The sequence below is a fragment of the Montipora capricornis genome, chromosome 4, assembly GCF_036669925.1.
Source record: "Montipora capricornis isolate CH-2021 chromosome 4, ASM3666992v2, whole genome shotgun sequence".
In the NCBI taxonomy this organism is placed as follows: domain Eukaryota; kingdom Metazoa; phylum Cnidaria; class Anthozoa; order Scleractinia; family Acroporidae; genus Montipora; species Montipora capricornis.
This window is the reverse complement of record NC_090886.1, coordinates 42,901,332-42,925,062: the sequence shown is the minus strand read 5'-3', so window position 1 is coordinate 42,925,062 and position 23,731 is coordinate 42,901,332. Positions and strand designations below refer to the sequence as shown.

The following is a 23,731-nucleotide window of genomic DNA, read 5'->3' as shown; positions in this document are numbered from 1 at the left end:
GAGAGAACAGGACAGCCAGAACACCAGGGACTCCAGATCGCCTACTCTTCTCAAATAGTGTCTGGGTTATTTCAAGTCCCACAGGGAAACTTATAATAAAATATAAGACATGGTTTATAGCCCTTATCCGAGAAGACTGAAAGTCTAACCATTGCAGTTGAAATTACAAGTCAGCACTTCTCCTCTTTCTCCTCCTGAGTGTTGATGCGGCCAGAGTTCGAACCCGCAACCTCCCACATAGCAGCCCGGTGCTCAACCAACTGAGCTAATGCTAAAAACACTCAAAAATGACCCAAGGGGTTTAGACAGAAAACAATTTACCTGTATCTTCCATAAACAAGCTAAAACTGCTGTAGCTCTGTGAGCTCTCAATGTCTTTTATTCTTTTTATCCACATTCTGTAAATTAACATTAATTATTTTCTGTCTGAACCCCTTGGGGCTGACCTTCACACCATATACCTATACGTATTATAGGGACATTCCATTTATTAGATTCCTACAGGTTGGATTTTTGTTGGCACCCTTTGAAAAAACCCTTTCCTACCCCTTCACTTTTTTGTCGGTGCCTTTGAAAAAGATTCCTACCGGTGGAATTGTGATGGGCCTCATCCATAGGTTGGGGGGGGGGGGGGGGGAGGGGTCGGATTATAAATGGAATGTCCCACAGTTAATTCTGATAAATTAACGAATTTTTAATGATTAGGAACTTCCAGAAAGGAAGTCACTTAACCAGAGATTCACGATTCCAGAATTGCATGTAGTTGACGCTCAAGAGTCAGAGTATTGTTAAAACTTATTAAAATTCTACTTACCCAATTACGTAAACAACGATGACTAATTGTATGAATCGATTGATCAATCCAACTCTTTTACTCTTGATGTGCACTATCTTGGCGGTATCATACTCAAAGAGGGTGGAGAGAATAACACCACAAATCTGGCTACAAGATACCATGTTTACGTCAAAACAAACACCCAAAACAAGCACTTGCTAAGGTGACTACTAACACACCAAATACCATTGTGGTATAAGTACAATTTTTGTATCTCGTCAAAACTTGAGGAGAAAAACCGGGTACTAATTCAACCTCGTTTCTTTGCCCCCCCCTTGACAAGGGAGGGGAGGCAAAGAATAGAAACCCTGGAAACGAGGCTGCTTCCGAAGTGGCGGGCTAGTGACATCACTGAAACAGTTGCTAGATTGGCCCTTCTGTTGATTCTCACATTTCAAACGCGTCGCATGTCAACGACTAATGACTTCCTTCGACTCCAGTCATCTGCCTTTAACCACTAAGTCGCCCGCCATGGTAGGAAAACATACTCCATTTTGCGGAAACAACTGCAGCTTCTTGCATCACAACTTGGTGACAGCGCTTTTGATCGATGGGCGGAAAGCGGCATCAAGGATTCATCCGTGTACTGGAGATTTGCCCTCTGCACTAAAGGTCGCCATTGACTCTGCGACATCAGCTGGCTGGGATCAAAACTGTTTCATCCCAGATCCTTTGGACCAACTCAGATGCCCGCTTCTATTCCTTGCTTGTGCTTTTGGCAAATTTGCCGTTGTCCAAGGACTTTTGCGAAACGACTTCATCGCGCAAGTGTTGAATGAACATGGCGAAACGGCTTTACATTTTGCTGCTAAACATTTCCATGTGAATAAAGGCAACGTATCATTTGACCGTGAGGGAGCGTTTGAGAAAGTTTTGCATTGCCTAACTGAAGATTCTCCCAAGCTTTTAGCTGCTCAGGACAGTCGTGGTTTCACACCTTTTCACGTATCGGCCATCAGCATGAAATTTGAAGGCAGATCGTATCACAAGAAAATTCGTTTTCATCAATTTTGCTTGAAAAGCATGATCAAGCGACTTGTTGAGCTCGAAAAGGCCTCGATATTTACACGACATGAAGCTAGGGACATCATTAAAACTCCAGAGATCCACGGGTTGGACTCTGTATTGCACATTTTAGCACGTAGGAGTGAGAACTTTGAGTTATTGAAGTTTGCGCGAGATTCATTGTTCCAGGGTAGATTTCCAGAAAACAAAAACAAGGAAGGCCAAACTGTCCTATCTCTAGCGTGGAGCACTGATCCCAGAGGGGCTATGAACACGTTCCATTTTTCATCAGATATTCCTAGTCTACAAGAAGTTGATTTCATTGGGGAGAAAAATCAAGGTAAACATCAATAATCAGAATAGTGGGAAGTGCACAGTAAGGTGAAAGCTGAACAGGTTTTAGGGTAACTGTGGTTTGGGGCAAACAAAAGAGAATAAAGCTGCTGTTACACGTTGAAACTTTAAGCTGAAACTTGTGTGCAACGGTGCTGCAAAAAAGTTTCAGCAGGCGGTGCGCCGTGTAACATGTAAGGTCGAAACTCGTTCGGAAACGTTGAAACTGGTTTCAAAATGTTGTTTACGTGGCCTTAGCCAGTTTCTGATTGGCTTAGTTTGCAACATAGCGTAACAAAACTGAGCGAGACCAGTTTCACGAAGTGGTGTTACACGGTGAAACTCCTGTTTTTATCACCACTGCAATTGCTGTGATCTTTGCAGAACTACATGTAGGAAGCAGTTCTACTTTTCATGAAACTTGTGTCGCAACAGAAGTTCAAAAAAGTCTTGGTGCGATGCCTCCTAAAACTTGTTTCGCAGCGCTGTTGCAGACAAGTTTCAGGTGAAAGTTTAAACGTGTAAAAGCGGCTTAAGACAAAAACCAAAAACGGGTGCCTCAAAGGCAGAGGTTGATACCAAATGTTCAATATTAGGGGAGTTTGAAGCTGTGCTCCTCTTTGTTCCTGACAACCTTTCCCATGCTGGTGCATAGTTTTGTAATAAGACCAAAAGTACATGTACAGCCGCTGTACATGACTATTCACTATGGTCTTCGTATTTGGGTGTCTTCCGCTGTCCCCTGCTATATCTCAGGAACAAATGGACCGGTTTAAAAAATGTCTGACCATGAGGGATACAAGTAATATAGTAGTTGGGGGTACTAGCATAAAATACAAATGATAAATACCAATGCAAGGTACAACAATGAATAACAAATACTAATAATATTGCTTGGTTGGCGAACGAAGTGAGCGATCCAAGCAATATTATTAGTATTTGTTAACCAACATAGAATGCCAATAAAAATTTAACTACTTGTGATTTGGGTTGAAATACTGCTTTTTTTATTCCTTGAATAATAATTTTAATACAAATACTAGTTTCCAATACAGATACAAATGTATTAAAGAGATTTAGGCGAGCCGCAGAGCAAAAAAGCTTTAGCTTTTTGAGCAGGGGATGGTGAGCCGTTTAAAATCTCACGAGCAATGGAGCAAGTTTTTATTGGGATTGTATTATAATACAAACTTTATATCACACTAAAAAATTAAACAAAGAATTACAACACAAAATTTTTTTTATATATTTTTCAAAAAATTCAAACAAAGAAACAGATAATAAATCCAAGTGTTTAAATATTTGCATAATCAAATGGAAGAATCACAAAGCGCGACATTATTGAAAACTAAATAAAGGTGTTTTCCCCGTGATTTTTAACCGATCAAAACTTGAACATTTTTTTCCACAAATGTGTACACGTTTGTATAATTTTTCAGTGAAACTTTACACATTTGTGTAATTTTTTGTGTAATAGGTGATGCATGAAGTGTGTTTAAATATTCGCATAATCAAATTGAACAGGAAAAAATCACCATAGCGTGACATTCTCGGAAATTCATACAAATAAATTTGTTCAATGAGTAAACTTTATGAGTAAACTTTAAGTAAACTTTATTAGTAAACTTTATAAGTAAGCTTTATCATTCAGATTGTTTTAGTGTGTTGATTTTATAATGTCCGTAAGCATGTGATTTTATTCCATTGTCTAATAAAAATCATTTGTCATCGAAGCATGACAATGACACTTTATAGGTGGTTTTCATGTGACGTTATCGCCGCCATGTTGGTGGACGAAAACAAAAGATCTCTCATTAGCTTCTTTTGTTCGTCCACCAGCAATTGTACATTGCTGCATTGTTATCGGTGTCTCTAGAGATTGGTTGCAAACCACCTATTCATAGCTTCCAAGTTGATGATGGTTGCTTCGAATGGTTTTCATTGTATGATACATTTGTCTGTTATTAAATAGCATTTGTTTATAGTCTTCACGTTTGATATTTTTTGGAATAATAATCCTTTTAATTCCTTTGGCTGTTTTATTATTTTGATCATTGTTTTTTATATAAGAATACATTTTAGATCTTAAACCAATGAATTCTGTAATTGGAATACATGAAGTTTCATCTTTGAATTTGCCAATAATTTTTTTATTAGTTTTATCATAGAATTTACTATTTTCTGGATAATCACTGAAATTCCAAAAGTCTATATACACATCACTGGTTGTAATTTCATAAGTCAGTGAGTCTGTGTCTGTAAATAATAATTTTGCTTTATTATTGTACTTTTGTTTGCTACAATTATAGTGAAAATTATACATTAATGTCTTTGAAAGATCTAAAATGCACATACCAATATAAGCTGGTCTATTAAGAGTAAGAGATTCTTTTATTTTATGCACAGCTACTAGATTTTCATGGAAGATCTTACCACTTACATAAGTAGGTTTAGCAGCTATTTTTAACAGTTTCTTTTCATCTGTTACCAATCTAACATTAACTCTTTTTCTTAAATTTCCATTGATTTTCCGTATACAGCATTATTCATCAACTTAAAAAAGTCTTTTTCGAAAGTGTTTGTAGCATTTGTTCTTTTCTTTGTATTAAAATCAATATACTGCTTTAGCCAAGGAGATTGATCAAACTCTAGTACTCTATGAACTTTAGTGACTTTTAATCCAAGATCAGTATAAAATTGAAGGTTCTGTAATGAAGAACATACTTCTCTTTGTTTTTCAAAGTTGAAATTAGTTTATGTACTAGACATGTTGATATTTTAAATTTATCAGCAATATTTTTAGCATTTTCAGATAGCATTTTTTTTGTAACTTTGATTTTTTCAGGAGGAAGAGGATAATCATTATGCAAATCATGTAATTCTTTTGGATACTCAAGTTTAACTTCTAAAATAAACCCTTTTTTGCTATCTTCTTTATATTTAGCTAGGTGTAGCTTATCAATTTGTTTTGTGTTAACCAGTTGAAATTGCCGTATGGAAGGCATTGTGACATTGCAAAACCGTATAAATTATTGGCATCTAAATACATAATATACTTTGAAGGCACCTTGCCATTGTATATTTTCATGTATTTATTGTTTGCTTTTGAATAACGATTAGCTATGTAACTAATACCACCTCTCATACCTTTTTCAACAAATTGGTACATATCAACATCAATAAGTTCTAATTTTATGTTTGTCATTTTAAGAATAGCATCCCAACTAAGACCAGGGCTTGTAAAATAATGAGCAGGATCTAATTTGTAATACTGCAAACATGTTTTTCAGAAATTTTCAAAAACATCAGCTAATAAAAGAATGTCAGATTTAAGATACAAGTTGTGATATTTACCCAGAGTTTTCAAATTAAAAGTATTCCATACGTTTTGAGCATGATTGTATTGATTATCTGATATATTTTCATCATTTAAAATGCTGTAAAAATCGTCTTTGTTTGGTAATTTTGTTTCATTAAATTTGTCAAATGAATCCATACAATCATAAAGATATGCCCCTTTTTGTTTCATAAGCTGAAACTTCGTTTTTGAATTCTTTTTTTGTGTATTTGAATGTTTCATTAGGGAGATTGATGACAAGTTTATCAAGACTTGAACTCATAAATTGAAAACTATCAATGAATGTTAAATTATTACCAAGCATAAAAGCCATATACATTGTACTTTTCCATATTATTTGGTATGGCAGTAATATTCATTTGGCATTCTTCTCCTTTCTTTATAATTTATATTTATGATTTTTAGCTACACTGTATTTGCCCAATATTTTGCATTATAAAATGTGAATCATAACCACGTAAATTGTGAAATATAACTGGTATCTTATCAGTCAGTCGGAAATTAAGATTACAATCTTGATGAGCTGATCCTCTAAATGATCCAGTGATATGACAATGATCTCTAACCACAATATCTTATTTATTTCAATATATTATTTATTTCAAATGTGGCATTCATCAGCTTTTTAAAGTTTTCCTCATCTTCTTTTGTCATTTTTAATGGTTTGTTGAATTTGTATTTGATGACATTTTTACAATATTTAACCTCTTCAAGCATCTTTTCCATCAATTTGTATACAGCATTTTCACCTCTATAAATTTGAACTGGTTTGCTGTATTTATTATCATAACAACAAACAACTTTATAACCATAATCACAAGCAGTATACTTTTGATAAGCTTCAGTGTATGATTTGTCGTTATTTGGTTTGCAACCCTTAACTTTTTCTGTAATAGCTTCAAAATCCGCATCTATAACAAATGGAACAGGAAGTTGTTTATGAAAATTAGTACATTTTACTTTTGAACCTTTTTCAGGCATTTTAGTAGCTTTTCCACCATTTATTTTAATACATATTTCTTTGTGATTATTTAAAGCTTGCATAGAACTAAAAAATTGCAAGCAATACATACAAAAGTGTTTTCTTTCTTTGTGTTTTGTTTGATTATACATAATATAAGTACATAATGTTTATTTTCATTTTCTGTAATCATTAATAAATTCATATGATCTTCATACTTTTCTTTTGATACATGGATTGGAAATGGTTGTTAATTTTCATAACCAAATGCATTGAATGTTACTTTACATTGTTAATCTGTTTAATTGTTACTGGAATTCAATGCCTTGATAATTTAGATTTTTGATAAATGATCTGTCAGACGTTTTTATCCTTTGTGGATCTTTGTTTTGCGGATTAAGATGTCTGATATGACACCATCTAAAGCATTAATTATCGTTGCATTTTAAGTTTATCAATCCTTTTGCACTATTACATAATTCATTTGGTAGGTTAATGTAAGATGATCCTTTCATTGGTTGATATTTAACAATATTAAGGTAATGATTATTAATTGATTTTATAAGCCAACCAGATCTTTCAGAAATCCATTTACTTACAATATTAGTAATATTTCCTGTTTTGATAATTTTAAAGCTAGTTCTATTTGCGTTTTATTAATTGTTTGTGCTTTACTGTTAAAATAAGCGTATTTAATTTTTTTCTCATTACTTGACTGCTTTTCAAATGTTATATTAAGGGTTTCAATGAACTTAGTCCTTTCATTTCATTTAAAATTTTTTCGATATGTATTTCAATTGCTTTTCTTGTCTTTTGTAGTTGAATTAAAGGGTCTTTATTGTTTTTAATGCTTGTTTCATATGATGTTGTGTAGCCTTTTAAATCTTTGTTTGTTTCTTTTATTATAGTTCTTGGTAGTGGTACAGAATTTTTAAGAAGCTGTTTTTTAGTTCTTAAAGCTGGAATTGGTTTATAATCATCACGAAATTCAAGTGGTGGTTCGATTATATTATCTTCATAATCTTGAACTATTTGTTTAACACTACGACGTGGTGTAGGTATTGGTTTTCCCTTTATATTTTTTTTTATTTTGTTAAATTTTCGTTTGATTGGTTTGTGTAGCTCATCTGCTAACTGTTGCTGCCAGTTTATTTTCTCTTTACTCAACGGCTTTTTACGTCTTTTGGCTTAACACCAAGACCAAGTTTTTGTTTTGTATTGATTACATTTCAAGTCAACCAATGGCCCCTTTGCCTATTGTTGTATGGAACATTATCTAAATCTTGAACCATTTTCCTGTCAGCTTTATTTTTGCATTTTCTATCATTTTTACAAACAGCATAATCAACATCATGCTGCATTGCAATAGCATCAGTTGGTCCTGTTGGTTGATCATATATTTCAAGTATTTTACCTGTAATTGGGTCATATTCGAGCTGTTGTTCTAATGGATTATATGGTCCAGTATATTTATGACCAGGAAAAGTAAAACCTGATTGAGGTCTTGGTAATTTACCAATAGCTTTATGTAAATCAAAAGGTAAATCAAAACCACTTCCATCTAAATCTTTTCTGTTTGTTTTCTATTTTTTCTTTGGTCTAATTTTAGTCGACAATTGATCAAAAGCTTGTGATCCAACATTTTGAATTGTTGGATTGAGTTTAGCCAAAGCATATTCAACGGCTTTTTTCTACAATTTTGGATCTCGTAACATTTCTGATGTGTAATAACGACCCATTTTAACAGCTTTTTTTACCAAGATAAGGTACTCCTTTGGTTAAAAATAATTCTGCTGCTGTATTACTAATATTTAATAACAATCCATTACCAGACATGCTTTGTGATTTATTTTTATAAAGCCCCTCTAATTCTGAGGGGTAATAAGTTTAAATTATTCTGTTTAACAAATCAAGTCTTTTTAATGCCGCATTCAGCACAAGTGCAAAAAAACATGTCTACCATTTTTTTGTTTGTTTTATAACCTGAGGGTTCAACACATTCAGTTTGATTTTTTTGTTTAACGCAATATGATTTAACCATTTTATATATATATAAATTACATATTTTTGAAATAATTGATTATAAAACGATTGTTGACCAATTGATCATTCGTATCAAATTTGGCATTATGGATTGTTGCTAATATACTTTTTCCATTTTGCCTTTCCAATAAGTATAAGTAATATAGACACCAATTGTAAATGGTTTGAACCCAGGAGTCATATAATTAAGTAAAGTACTATCGTCCGGGTGAGTGTAGTCCTGAGAAGGACTGTTTGAGATGTCAAATGTCATCTCAAACAGTCCTTCTGAGGACTACACTCACCCAGACAATCGTACTTTACTTAATTATAGACACCAATATCGACACAAAACACTGTATTTGTTTGTTGCTTGTATTAAGAGAAGTTTCAACTTTTTTAGGCATTAACAGACCGAAAGAATCAAAGTATTCTGCTTGATTGTTTATATTTCTAAATGCTACCCAATGAGTGCCCTGTCCAATCATTGTATCTAAATTGAATATCCCACATGCTTTTCGAATTTTAGACGGAAGAATGTCTCTTGAATAAATACGTCTGAAATGTTTGAAACCAAGCTTTTTAACCCAATCAATTAGATCAAAGTTGCTCAGTGGTTTATTGATAAATTTTATATTAACTGGCCAAAAATTGGAATTTTGTTCGTTGTTTGACTTTTTGCTATGCCTAACATTGAAGTTAGTAATCCTGTTCCTTTTTTTGGTTTCTGTTTTTTTATTTATTCCAAAACCCTTTTGCATTGGCCATTGACCATTGACCATGAATAGGTGAAATTCCATAATTTTTTTGGTTCATTTTTGGTACATATATTGCCAAAGATCTACGAGATCGTGATCGATCAACTTGTAATCCTTTTCCAAACAGTTTTGGTAGTAAATTCATTCTAATGGTATGCCAATTGAAGCAAGAGCACTCCAAAAAGCACCATGTTGCATCTGGTTTTTTTGTTGGCCTTAAATGCATATTAGCCACCTGTTTGATAAGCATTATTGAGATCATGCTTTTGTTTTGCTGTCAGTAAATTTAGCATTGGAACCATTTGTGTTGGTTCCATAATCGTTCCTCCTTTTTTACCAAACATTTTATCAGTAATGTTTTCACCTAATCCAGCTAAAGCTCCTGTTAATAAAGGAGCTCCAGCAGGCATTACGTTTGGTAATAATTTAGTAGCTAATGTGCTAAAAATATTACCACCAACTTTTTTAATTTGTGTTTTTGATATTTTCAAATCAGTTCCTGTTCCATTTTTCATTAATTTTTGTATTTTTTTCAATTGTGTTTTTGTTAGAAGAAGCTTATCAGGTCCAGATAATTGAGAATTAGATAGTCGTAATGTTAATCTGCTATTTATAGCTCTTGCTAATGTTTGTTTTTCGTTTGGTGATAATTTAACACCATGCCGTGAGAAATGTATCTTGTTGTCATATCTTGTATATATTTAGATTATACAAAAGATATGTTAAAATTTAGTTAAATATAATTTGTAAAATTTTCCCTATTTATCATCTGAATAACAATTTACCATCGTTCTGGATAAATTCAACATCTTGCTCACTGAAAACAAGAGCGTAAATATAAAAAGCTGTTGCTGTTTCTCCAGATAATTTATAGTGAAAAGTTAGTTTAACAGTAGAATCTTTTAAATCACAATGCTGTTTAGTTAGATCGAATATAAAAATGAACAAAGCAAATGGAAATTGCTCCTATTTAATAGAGTACCTTGTGAATATTCACTATTAACGTGAAAGTATTTTAAACATCACGATAAACATGAGTCATGTCGGTATCTGGTTCATAATGTCTATCAGGATACTCAATTCCATTTCCAATTTCTAACCAAGCATCAGACAATGTTCTTGGATTAGTAGATACTGAAAATGTATTGTACAAAAATGGATTTGTTCATCAATATTGGCATCATTGAAACAGTTTCTTTCAAATACGTCCATTTTTGTGATTTTCGATAATTGCTTGAATACATACTTTGTCCATCATCGTTAAAAATAATTTGTGGTACAATCAACTGCATTCTTGTAAAAACAACACGAGAATTATCGACTCCTTGCCAAATAACTTGATTATCTGAAGCCAAATCAAACAATATTTCAACTCTTGTTTGGGGAAGAAGTTTATCCTCTAGTGATTCAAACAGACTATAGCGATTCAAAGGTAATTGATAATTCATAACATTTGAAGCATCTAACAGTGTTTTTCTTTGATGAAATCCTTTGTTGTAAGCAGCTTGTGCAGGTCTCATTTCGGTTGATCTATTTGTGTCTAAAAAAAAGAATTCATTTGTAGCTGTAGTTTCAGCATAAGAATTGGTATATTCAAGCAAATTTTTGATGTTAACATCATTACAATCATATATTTTTTTATCACCAACTTTAACTGAAATGTCTTTGATCATACTATGAATACCGTTTACTATTCCATTTGCATCGTTAGCTGCGATATCAGTTCCATCCATCTTTTGTACTTTAAAAGACATTGAAATTCTTGCATTATACCAGTCTGATGGTGACATACTGTTAGTATTATCTACAACAAATCGATGGTTTGGCTTTTTTTGACTAGCACCATTAGCAGGATTTGCTGTTACTAAAGGTGTTTCCAATTCAAAAAAGTTTTCTATTCGTTCAACATATTTGGGATTTCTAAACATTTTATATGTAAGACATTATTTTTGTTTTTTCTTCCAAGTCTACCACTAGCCATTAATCTATTCATTCTTTCTGCTATTTCAAAATATGTTAGTTGTTGTGACTTTTTTGGTTTATAATTTGTTGGAATTGATTGAATTTCAGGCTCAACCTCTATTGGTATAACGCTATCTTCCATTGAAAAGTTCACTTTTTTCTTTGGTTCAACTGGCGCATTTTGCTTATTTTTTCCTTGTAAAATTTTAACAGTTTTATCACCAGCCAAATTTTCTACAAAGTCTCCTGTTTTTTCAGATCCTTTTGTTAAAGCAGTTTCAGCTAGCTTTTTACTTGTTTTTGCAGCTAATTCTTTTGTTGTTTTGTTCAATAATTTGCTTGCCAAGTTGCTAAATATTCCTTCACCATAGATATGTTTTTTAATGTAACGACCTGATTCTGGGTCATATCTCATTTTGAATTCGTTTGTGTTCATTTATATATTAATGAGTTATATATTATTATTCACTTTTCAATATTAATGTCATAAACCAATCAATATTGTTTAAAACAACGTATCATCCAATATTACACGTATCTTTCACTGTAATACGCATTTCGTTTATTATTTTTGTATTAACAGGTGAAAACAAAGCTCTTTTTGGCTCAAAATTGAAAGGATAACTTCTTGTCAAATTATCAGTTGGAATTAAAGCTAATGTATCGCATCTTTTACCATCGGTTAAACTACTATCAATTAAACTACAACCTATCTCTAATGCATCAATACTATTGGTTATATTTGGCAATCTGACTCTGTATTCTGTTGTCTTTATTAATTTTGCATCAAAACATACAAGTTCAGTAAATTTACTATTTCTCAAATCCAGCTGCCAATTTCTTTTCAAATCTATAATTACTCTATAACATGAAAGGACAAATATCAAATTAATTCCATTTTTATCATCATCATTTTTAGCAACAGCTGAATATAATCATTGAGATCATCATAACTGTACATTCCATCAACAACAGCAATAGTGTCCCATGTTGAACCATTATCATTTGAATATTTTATTTAATTATTAACATAAGTACTATTAATACTTTCCCAACTAAATGTCATACTTAATCGATCTAGTGCAATACTAGGTATATTGTTTGTCTTCATTGAGATATAATGGAGGTGAAAATTTAACTGTAAAATGTTCAGGTTTATTTCGTCCTATTTTTACTGTATTAATTGATGAAATATGTAATGCTTGTTCGTTCATTTTATAATATTAAATTACATATTTTTTCAAAAGCTCTGACAATTGTTCGTTATTAATTGCCCCTAGTTTATTCAATGTGTGAGCTATTTGACTGAATTCAATTTGAACACCATTATTACGTGCAGTAATTGAACCATCAAGTAATTCTAATCTATCTATCAAATCATTGATATTATTGTACTAAACAACACCCGAGCCAATTTTGCTAAATTTTTTACTTGATCTATGCATTGGAATTTCACTAAGTTTGTTTAATTGATCAAACAACATTTGAGATAATTGGCTGTATCTTTTTTTGCTGTTAAACCTTTTTGTTAAAATGTCTATTGTATCAAAATCAGCTTGTTGATCCAATACGTTTTTACCATTTTTTGATGCAACCAGACGTAATTGACCAAATGATTTTGGCAAATCGATCATCAAACCACCATATTGACCATTTTGTTGAATTTTGGAAGCATTTCTTTTCGGTTGCGTATATTTCATTCCTTTACCAATCGTTTTTATACCCTCTTCAAAAGATTGTATTCTTTTTCTAAATTTTTGTAATAATTTAATTTCATTATCCAATTCGTTTATTTCATCTACATTTTTCGTCTTTTATGCTTTGGATTTTGAAAGATAACCCTTTTTACGACCTAATTCTTTTAACTTTAATCCGATTTCTTCATCATACTCATTAATATCCAATTTATTATCAATGTATCCATTCCATATTTCAGAAGGTACAGAAAAACCATGATCAGTTATCAGATGTAATTCATTGGTCGTGAATCCTTCATCTGGTTTTGATGAAAGCATTTTTGGTTTAGAATCGATTGGAAATTTTCTTGTTTTTTCTGGTTTATCATACACATATTGCAACATAGCAATATTCTCCAAATCTGAACTCAACGTTTTTTGGTTTTTATCATGTTGTTCAATTAATTTGTCTTGTTTTTTATCAATCGTTTGTTTTACATCCTCTTGAGCTTTAATTATTGGTTGAAAACTCTCTGTTAAACCAATTTGCATATCCTGTTTACTGTGTTTATACTGTTTAATTTCATCCTGTATTTGGTTAATCATCTTTCCAGCTTTTATTTTAGCTTCAGAAATTTTCTTAGATTATTCTATGTCCATTTATATAATTCATTTACATAAAATTATTTATCTTAACTTATCTTCATTTAACTTAATATAACACATAATTTATATACATGGGAATACCGAATTACAATTCGTAAAAATGAAAAAACAGATTTTAAACAATTGTATGGATATATGCCAAAAGATACATTTAGAATGCTTCTAATCATGTGGAGGAAAACAAATCTTCTCTGTCATATGCTTTCAAAACCTCTTTTATACTTTAATCAAGTACATTTTTATGCTAAAAATCTTGAACAACAAAAGTACCAAGATTTGATCAATTTGTTTCAAGACATCAGTGATCAAGTTGGTTACGATATCATTAAAACAAGCAATGATACAATAACACCTTTCAATGATATTAATAATAGTGGACAAAAGATAGTAATTTTTGACGATTTTGTAACAGGAAAAAACCAAAAACCATTAATTGACTATTTTATACAAGGCAGACATAAAAATTGCTCAGTAATTTATTTATCACAATGCTTTTATGGTTGTCCAAAGGATATTCGTTTGAATTGTTCACATTTTTGTATATATAACTTTCCAAGTTCAAATGAACAAAATGTAATTTCACAAGAATTAGGAGTACAAAAAGATCAATATAAAAAAGCAACTGAAAAACCATATTCTTTTTTGTATGTTGATAGACCAATGAAAACTATCAAACGAAACTTTTATGGAATAATATAACAAATACATATTAATGGGAATATTCAATGAACATAGCACAAGTCATACTTACACTCGTGGTTTACCAGGTTTAAGAGGACCACCTGGTATAGGTTATTGACCGAATGCATAAATGGCGGCCAAAAATGTTTTCTTTTGTTTATGTGCTAATGAGACTCACTAGCCTCACTCTCATGCAACATTTCTTTTATATTTTGTCCAAGCAAACGAGACTAGTGAGGCTAATTAGTACAAAAACAAAAGAATATTTTTTTGCCCGCCATTTATGGATGCGGTCTATAAATTAACTCCAGGTGGTAATTATGATATGGAAAATAAAAAATTAACTAATTTAAAACCAGGACAAAATGATAGTGATGTTTTGACTAAAAAGCAGATTTATGGTCATATAAAAGCAAATGGAGGTGATTCTTCTAGTACACCAGTTGATTTAACTAATTATTTCAAAAAAGATGGCAGCGATCAAATGGCTGGTTTGTTAAACATGAATTTTAGTCATATTGAAAATTTAGCAAATCCAAGATCAAATGAATCTGATGCCATTCCATATGAATATTTTCAACAATGGTATTTTAATTTTGATGATGATAATATAAAACTCGATGTAAAAAATCCAATTGATATGGGTAATAAAAAAACAACTGGTTTACAAGAACCTATTCTTCATAAAGATGCAGCAACAAAATTTTACATTGATAACTCGATGATGTTAAAAGCTAATAAAACAGAGCTAAATAATTATATTTTTAGAACCGGTTTGACAAACATCTTTATATGAAAAACCATAACATTAATAATATGAAAGAAGCAACATCAGGTTATCAAGCCATCAAGCCATCAATTTCACTCAATTAAACAATGAGCTGAGTAACTATTTACATAAAGCAGGCGGTACAATAAAAGGAGATATTGATCTGAACGGAAACAGTATCTATGGTTGTCAAAACACAGTAAATAAAACGTCTGCTGTAAATCGTGAATATGTAAACGATAAACTCAATAAAAAATTGGATAAACAGAAGGATATTAACATGGGCGGGAATAAAATCGTGTCATATAGAAAACCAAATGATTTCAATGAACTCGATAATAAATCCTATGTCGACCAAAAAGTATCTCAAGCAGGGGGTTCTGTTGATTTAGCGCCTTATTTAAAAAAAAAGACAAGCGTGATAATGACTAATGATTTGAACCTGAACAATAATAAACTGATAAATTTGAAAGACGCTATTCATAATCAGGATGCTACAACTTTAAAACAATTCAACGGAGGAATATCTACAATTTCTACTAATAATAGACAATATACAGACAAAAAAATTGGTGAAAGCCATATATTTCCAGCCATGATTATAGAACAAATGTTTTTAAATATGTGACTGAAACCCTTACTGAGCTAATCGATGATTTTGGAATGGAAGTTGACAGTTGACAGTTGAAAATGCTTTTCCAATCAATGTCCTCAAAAAGACAGATGGTTCAAATTTGTATCATGGTAGATGGGATTGGAATTTATTCAAACTTATCAGAGATAACTTTTCACAAAAATATACATGTTGTATTGAAATTTATATTCCAGATAGTTGTTATTACAATGAATTTAATAGCTCACGTTTGACATTTCAAGGACTAAATATTAACTTTGATTATCAAGCGTCCAAAAAAATTTCAAACCAATATCACTATTTATGAGCCATACTAAATCTGTCACTAGATGGTACTTCAAAAAGTATCCAAAAGGGTTATATGAGAATTTTAAAAGCATGTTTGACAATAGCAGCCCAGCAAAGTTGAGAATATATGCCGTCATATATGGTATCAAAAATGATACTTTACATAATCTTGGCCAAAGTATTTATGATTGAGAAAAAGCTTATGAAATATCGTCGGATGAAAAATTTGATCTGAATGGAAACGACATTTTAAAAACCACATTATTTACATGGTTATCTTATTACCAATTTGTCAGATAAAGGATTTATTATAAACGGATCTAAACGATTTCTACTTCCTAGTGGATCAATAATCAAACATTCAAATTATATGTAATACTTTCAAATTTAATTATAAAAAACTAAGCATTCAAATTTATTATGGGCTTCGATTATTAACAAATGATTTTTTCGTATCAGATCTGAATACACAAAAGCAGACGATGTGCCAAACGAAGAACTCGATATATTGATTAGATATATTCATTAAAATAATATATACAGTACTATAATGACAACTGATCAAAAAATATTTAATGTCAATCATGTAACCTAAAATCTATCATGAAAAAATCAAAGAACTCAAAGATAGTTAAAGTTATTTTAATATATTATCAGAACTCAGAAATAGTTTAAGACGTGGCATATTTAATGAATCAATCTTTTTAAACAAATGTTCTATCATAGATAATATTATAATTGATAATTGTCCAACTATTTCAGACAAAATAATGAAAAAAATATAACAAGAAATTCATCGTTCAATCAACAAACAAAGCTGATTCCAATATTTCTCATAATCATGCAAAGTCTTAGTAATTTAATAAAGTCTTAGTAATTGGAACATCAAATTTCAAATTCCAATGATTTAAGGATTTGTTAATTTTATATTTGATTGATATCAATTGTTTACGTTTTTGATTTATTTGTGATAAAACATTATTAATTTTATCAAGTATTTTCAAAACATTATTAAAAGCAAATGATGAAATGGGCTTTTTATAAGAAAGGCTCATTTCATCAGGAACATTAATAATATGATATTTCTGGATATAGATACTCTTTTTTCTGATCTTATACATATGCTCGTAAAAATCGATGTAATTAATTTTAAACAGGTCATTACCAATTTGGCCACAGTTAATGCATAGCAAACGGCTATTGTCTTCAGTTATATCAGGTTGTTTACAGCAATTACTTTGTTTGTATAATTATCATATATTTGATGTTCACAAAATAGACAATTTATAAAATTTTGACTTAATTCATCATGTAATTCAATTGTGCAATTCATTATATTATCATATGATATAATATTTGAAATGCATCAACTTGGAAGCTATGAGCTGAATAAAGTGTCATTGTCATGCTTCGATGACAAATGATTTTTATTAGACAATGGAATAAAATCATATGCTTACGGACATTATAAAATCAACACACCAAAACAATCTGAATGATAAAGTTTACTTATAAAATTTACTCATAAAGTTTACTCATAGAACAAATTTATTTGTATGAATTTCCGAGAATGTCATGCTATGGTCGGGATTTTTTCTTGTACAATTTGATTGTGCGAATATTTAAACACACTTCATGCATCACCTATTACACAAAAAAATACACAAATGTGTAAAGTGTCACTGAAAAATTACACAAATGTGTACGCATTTGTTGAAAAAATGTGTAAGTTTTGATTGGTTAAAAATCACGGGAAAACCCCTTTATTTAGTTTTCAATAATGTCATGCTTTGTGAATCTTCCATTTGATTATGCAAATATTTACACATTTGGATTTATTGTTTGTTTCTTTGTTTGAATTTTTTGAAAAATATATAGAAAAAATTTTGTGTGATATAAATTTTGTATTGTAATAAAATCCCCAATACAAACTCGCTGCATCGCTCGTGAGATTTTAAACAGCTCGCCATCCCCTGCTCAAAAAGCTAATGCTTTTTTGCGCTGCGGCTCGCCTAAATCTCTTTACTACGTTTGTATTTGTATTGGAAACTAGTATTTGTATTAAGATTATTATTCAAGGTATAAAAAAAGCAGTATACTGTATTTAAACCCAAGTAACGAGTTGTTTAATTTTTATTGGCATTTTATGTTGGTTAACAAAAACTAATAATATTGCTTGGATAGCTCACTTCGTTCACCATCCAAGCAATATTATTAGTATTTGTTATTCATCGTTGTATTTTGCGTTGGTATTTATCATTTTTATTTTGTGCTAGTACCCTCAACTACTATACTACTGATACAGTGTGATAGATTCTGTACCAGACTGGTAGACCTCTTTCATTTGGGTTATTGGGTGGTCACTGATGCATGTAACTGTAAGTTTTATGGTCAGTCTGCAAAACTGTTGAGTAGTAAATTTAAGGGTATTATTTAAGTGCTACTATGACCAAAAAACCAAAATGTTCTTCTCTTTTTTGGATTTCAAAACTATGTTAAGTAAACACTAAGTGGCCCAAGTGTTAAGCATTGATTTCAGAAAGACACCTTTTAACTGGAATTTTCCTATTTTATGGTTTGCCATTACGAACTTTAAAATTTTGAGAGAGCTGGATCAAGGAGGAAATGACTTCAAAGACTCACTAATTTTAATAAGAATGCAATGTGTGTGTACATGGCTGAATTAATATGCAGCACTGGAGTTTCGGGCTTTCACACTTTTTTACTCGTGTTTTGCATATATAATAAGCTGCATTAATATGCTGAAATTTTAATCTGTTGAGTAAATGACATCATTTTTCCCTAGATCCAACTTTCTGAGGTTTAGTTGGTCAGCTTTGAATGCGAGTGATGGTGGACAGTGAAATCCAGAACTTACACTCAAAGTAAACAGCCTTTTGATAAAAATCAAAGCTCAAAAATTTGCTTGTCAGGTGTTAAGCAAACACAGTTTTTAAATATGAAGATTAAACGGAAGTGATTTTTTTATGCCGTAGGCACTTTCATAAATAATAGGGCCGTCTTACATTTTTATGGCAGATCACCTGGTTGATAAACAACCCACTGACTTCGATTCAGACCCAGAAGAAAGTGTGCTTTACATAGACAAGGTGTTCTCTTTGTCTAGCGTGGGTGGTGCTGAGCAAGCAGAAAAAAATTGGGAACTCTATGTAAGTAATGAGAGCTCAGAGGATGCCATAACAGTTTTCACAGGGAATATGGGACAGCTCCTCCTACAACCAGGGAACGAGAATTTAGTGATTCACCAAATTACTGATGATGTTAAGAAACAAGAAAAAGAATCTACTGGAAATGGCAAATGCACAGATCACAAGAAGTGCTTTTCACTCCCAGAGAGAGATGGTTCAGCTTCATTGCCCCCAGGCCTGTCTGAGGCCTCCTGCGTGGCAGTGGTACCTTTGAATCAAGGCATTGAGTTGGAAAAAGTCAATGATGCAGACAGTTCTTTCATGGAGTTTGTTGTAACAGAAGGTCTAGGTCTGGAACCTGAAGCAAAGAAAAATATTGTAGAGGTGGTCATGTCCCAGTATTCCAATAATCTGAGAAAAGTTAGAGACAAGCTCTCACAGGTTGGGCAGCGGATGCAAGAGGAAGAAAGTGCTGTTTCTTTGAAGAAAACACAAATCAAGGACTTGGAAGAGGAACTTGCATTGTTGAAGAAAGACCTTGTTGTAAATGAGAAGTGTCTGGAGGATTTGAGAAAACAAAGTAAGGTGTTGGGTAAGGAAGAAAAACTGGTGAAAAGAAAAGTGTCTCTCTGTTTGGAGATGCAAAATCAACTGGATGTGAATTTGAAAGTTAAAAAGGTGCGCTTAGAGTGAAATCCCTTCTCCCTGTTATTGCCTGATTTGTAAAGCCCTTAGTTAACAGTGAAACGTCATTGGCAAAGGTTTGGATGTGTGGCTCAACATACCCACAACATTGGCCAATGTTGCCCACCATTATTTAAGGTGAGATGGCCCTTTGGCTGAGTTTTGAAGCTATTTGGTTGGCTAAATAGTCCAGCGTTGTTCCATCTAACGAACAACTTTGTCAAACTTTCATTAAATGAAAAGTTTGGCTAGACAAAATATGCAGTGCTAGACATTCCAACGGCTTGAATGACATTATTTTTGTTGGTCAATGCTAATACAGTGAAACAGCAACAAACAGCAATTAAGGACGGTGCCTACTAATTCAAAAGTATTTTTGCGGGGTTTACTGAATATGCGGGAAAAGTAGATCTTAACAAGTGTTATTGACACCCAAAAAGAAAATTGGGGGTAACCACGCATTTTTCTAAGATAATTAATCAACAAGTAATATTTGTAAAGTTTTTTACCAAATTGAAGCTTAATTATCTCTGAAAAATGCGTGATTGCCTCCAATTTTCTTTTTGGATACCAAGAGCACTTGCTAAATTCTGCTTTCTCCGTATAATTTTGAACCGCGCAAAAGTATCCCTGTATTAAGAAGCACCACCCATAGGAAATCCGAGTATCTTGATATGCGCAGAACATATGCGCAATAACAATATCCTTAAGAAAGAATACTCGGTGGTATTTTTCTCTCAGCTGCTCTTAATAGACAGTAAATGTGTGGAATTTTGGCCGACTTTGAACCGCCATAGCGCCGCTGAAAAGGGACAGATTTCCACAGTGATAGTGCCTTTCAAAAGGCATTTATACTGAGATTATTGTCATGAAAAATAAAGAACAGATTCAGGCTGCAAGGATCATAAACGAATTTTTAAGATTCCCTACGAACCCATCTAAAATCATCACGGCAAATTACCGCGAAATTAGGAGCAACGCGAGAAGATTAATTTATTATTCGAATTTACGGATGTCATACCTTCCTTAATGGCCTTGTTTTCTGTTGACTGAATGATATCAATAAATTATTTAAAGTAGTAGCAAAAGTTGGAAATCCGTCTCTTTTTAACGGCACTACAGCGGTTCAAAGTCGCCCAAAATCCCATACATTGGCTGTAAATTTAGCAGTGTTTGTATCCCCAGCCAAGATGGCGGTCAAAAACCGTGGTGGAGCTATTGTTAAAGTGGTACTATGATCAAATTTTTACCCCTTGATTTTTTGAGTGTATCACATAGAATTCCATGAAGGAACAAAAACGCCATTTACCGTTTGCAAATACCTGCATTAGTTCCGGAGATATTTAAGTTTGAAAATTGGCAAAATATGCAAATGAGATGACTGATGATGTCATACACTCAACCCAATATTATATTGAGTATATAAATAGAGCTACCTTGGCCAATTTGCAGCGTAGATTATTGAAACTTGGTAGCCTAATAGTTCTACAGGAAACACCTATGACAATAAAAAATTCTGTTCCCAAGGCAACTCACTCTTTTCCAGTTCCCACCCACTTGATTTCAATATGTTAGTGATTTTCAGCTTGAAAAATGTTAAACAAGGCTACAAAATCGAGCTAACATATCTATATGCTTGCTGGATCATGCGTATGAAGTGTTGTTAGCAAATAACAAAATGGAATGCGAAAGGTGGCCAGAAAATCTTTTAATATGGGGGAGGTCTGGAACCCAGTATGATGCCATGGTAACAGAACAGTTAAGCTCATATTGTGGAGAACAATGAGTAGAATCTTACTGCAAAAAAATTTCTGATACAAATTGGCTGAGATATTTCTTTTTGTCATATTTGAACAAAATTTGGTTGAGTGCATGACGTCATCACTTGGCTAATTTGCAGATTTTAAAAACTCTAATATCTCTGGAACGAAAAGAGATATTTGAAAAAAGTAAACAGCATTTTTCTTCTCACACAGACTTCTTGTTTATGTTTCAAAATGGCTTAGATAGGAAAGATGCGATTTTCGTCAGAGTACCCCTTTAAGTCAAAGTAAGATACTTCATGACCATTTGACATTTATGGCACATTTATCTTAGGCGCCCTTCCACACGTATGTATGTATTCGAATATTGTTGAATCCGCAACTTTTTAGATCTGCTCTCCAGAGTGGAAAGTTTTGAATACGCATTTAAGAATGTGGAATCACGTGGATGGTCGAATCCAGATATTTTCAAATCCGATAATGTTACAAACTCAGATCCAGTCTTTAATGTGTAAATATCCAACATGGTCACTGAACGAAATGCCATCGCTTCTCTTGTCGCCAACTCGCACGACTGATGGAGCATGCTTTGTTGACAATAGTCTCAGAGGAGTCCTGGATACTAGAACAAATCCCGATACGTGTCGACGGGCAAATTCGATTTAAATACGTTACGTGTGGACAAGGAGATTTTTGAATCTGCAGAGAAAACGTTGCGGTTAAAAAATATCTAGATACATGTGGACGGAACCTTGATGAAAGATTAAATTTTACTGTGTCTAATTCCTGCAAATAATTTCACAAGTTGTAAGTATGAAGCAAGGCATCACTATGTCAAATTAGTATCACCAACTAGTGGACTACTGCAAATCCTGCATTTTAATTGGCTACGCTACTAGAGGACTATTAGTAATAGTCCTCGAGTAGCGAAAAGCGTGACGCTTTCTTTCGTTTTGTTCCCATATAAGTATTTCTTCAACTTGCATTTGCTAACTTTATTATTGCCTTTTCTGTCCGACTAGTTGGGTGATACTAAAACAATTAGACCCTTCGCCCTCAAGGGCCGAATGGGCCGAATGGGCTATTGACCCGTAGCCCTTGCGGGCTACGGGTCTAATTGTTAAATAGTGTTTTATTCAACTGTGCTTCCCCTTCAGATTTTTGCCGTTGGTCTCTGCAGCTCTTTGAATGTTTCTTGAAATTTATGTCAGCATGCTTGCCTAAGATTTCAGGCATGTCAGTTAAAATTTAAGGCTTCTGGGAGTCTGGCACTGCTTATTTTAAAACTTGTTGGTTTAATTTCAACCATGAAATTTTGTGTACACAGTTATCAGATAAACGATGAGATTTCTGGGAGTCTAGGCAATTTTAAGAGTTGTTGGTTAACGTGTCAGCCCTGGCATTTTTATACACGTCATTCGCATTTGTCGGAAAAGTTTTTTTTATTGGATCCGGGTAAATATGCTGACCTAGGACTCTGTGCATACAGTTTTCACAAACAAATATAACACTCCATGGCTTAAGTTTCAGCCATTAGATATAATAGATACGGTAGCCTCTTCACGTTTGCTGGAAAGGATAATTTTCATGGATTTGTGGTAATTACTGTACTTACTTAAAATTTTATCTACACGTTGAGCCTGGTTTTCACTAGCGATGCAAGCACAAGCACAAGCACAAGCATAAGAAGCTCATGCTAAGTGAAAACGAACGTCGACATAAGTATGCATCAAAATCAACCAAGGCATCCGCCATTTTGTTCAAATGCTCAGACGCGGGGAATCTGGAACGAGCGCTTTAATTGGCCAGACGTAGCAAATTTCCTTGTGCTTGTCCTGCGTTTCATTTACACACGACGCAAGGAAAATGCAAGCATAAGCATCCTCGTGCTTTGTGCTTGCCCCAACCCCGTTTTCACGGTGAAGTAGGCGCTCTTATGTCTGCGCTTTGTGCTTGCGTCGCTGGTGCAAAACAGGCTATATCAGTTTTATTGTAGTGAAAAAGAAATTGTTGGCTCGAGTTTCAGCCATGAAAATATATTTTATACCTGGTTCATGTTCGTTGGAAAAAAAATCGTAATTAATAAGGCGAGTTCATTTATATGCTTGCAGTTATGAATTATATTTTAAAATATAGCTGTGTGACACTTCTTAGAATGCTGGCATTTTGAATAAAATTCCTGCTCTA

At 32.8% G+C, this 23,731-nt stretch overlaps 2 protein-coding genes across 2 annotated transcripts in view; one reads left to right on the top strand and one right to left on the bottom strand.

The window, feature by feature from the left end:
• LOC138047021 (P2X purinoceptor 4-like) overlaps window positions 1-995 on the bottom strand; it is a 36,230-nt gene extending 35,235 nt beyond the window's left edge. Inside the window, exon 1 of the mRNA XM_068893687.1 lies at window positions 815-995. Within this exon, the coding sequence (XP_068749788.1) occupies window positions 815-957 (143 nt within the window). The 5' untranslated portion in view covers window positions 958-995. The remainder of the gene's footprint in view (window positions 1-814) is intronic.
• A 265-nt stretch (window positions 996-1,260) lies between these two features.
• LOC138047020 (uncharacterized) lies at window positions 1,261-23,731 on the top strand. Its single transcript, XM_068893685.1, has 2 exons — window positions 1,261-2,180; window positions 18,988-23,731. The coding sequence occupies exons 1-2, from the start codon at window positions 1,307-1,309 to the stop codon at window positions 19,788-19,790; spliced, it is 1,677 nt and encodes a 558-aa protein (XP_068749786.1). The 5' UTR covers window positions 1,261-1,306; the 3' UTR covers window positions 19,791-23,731.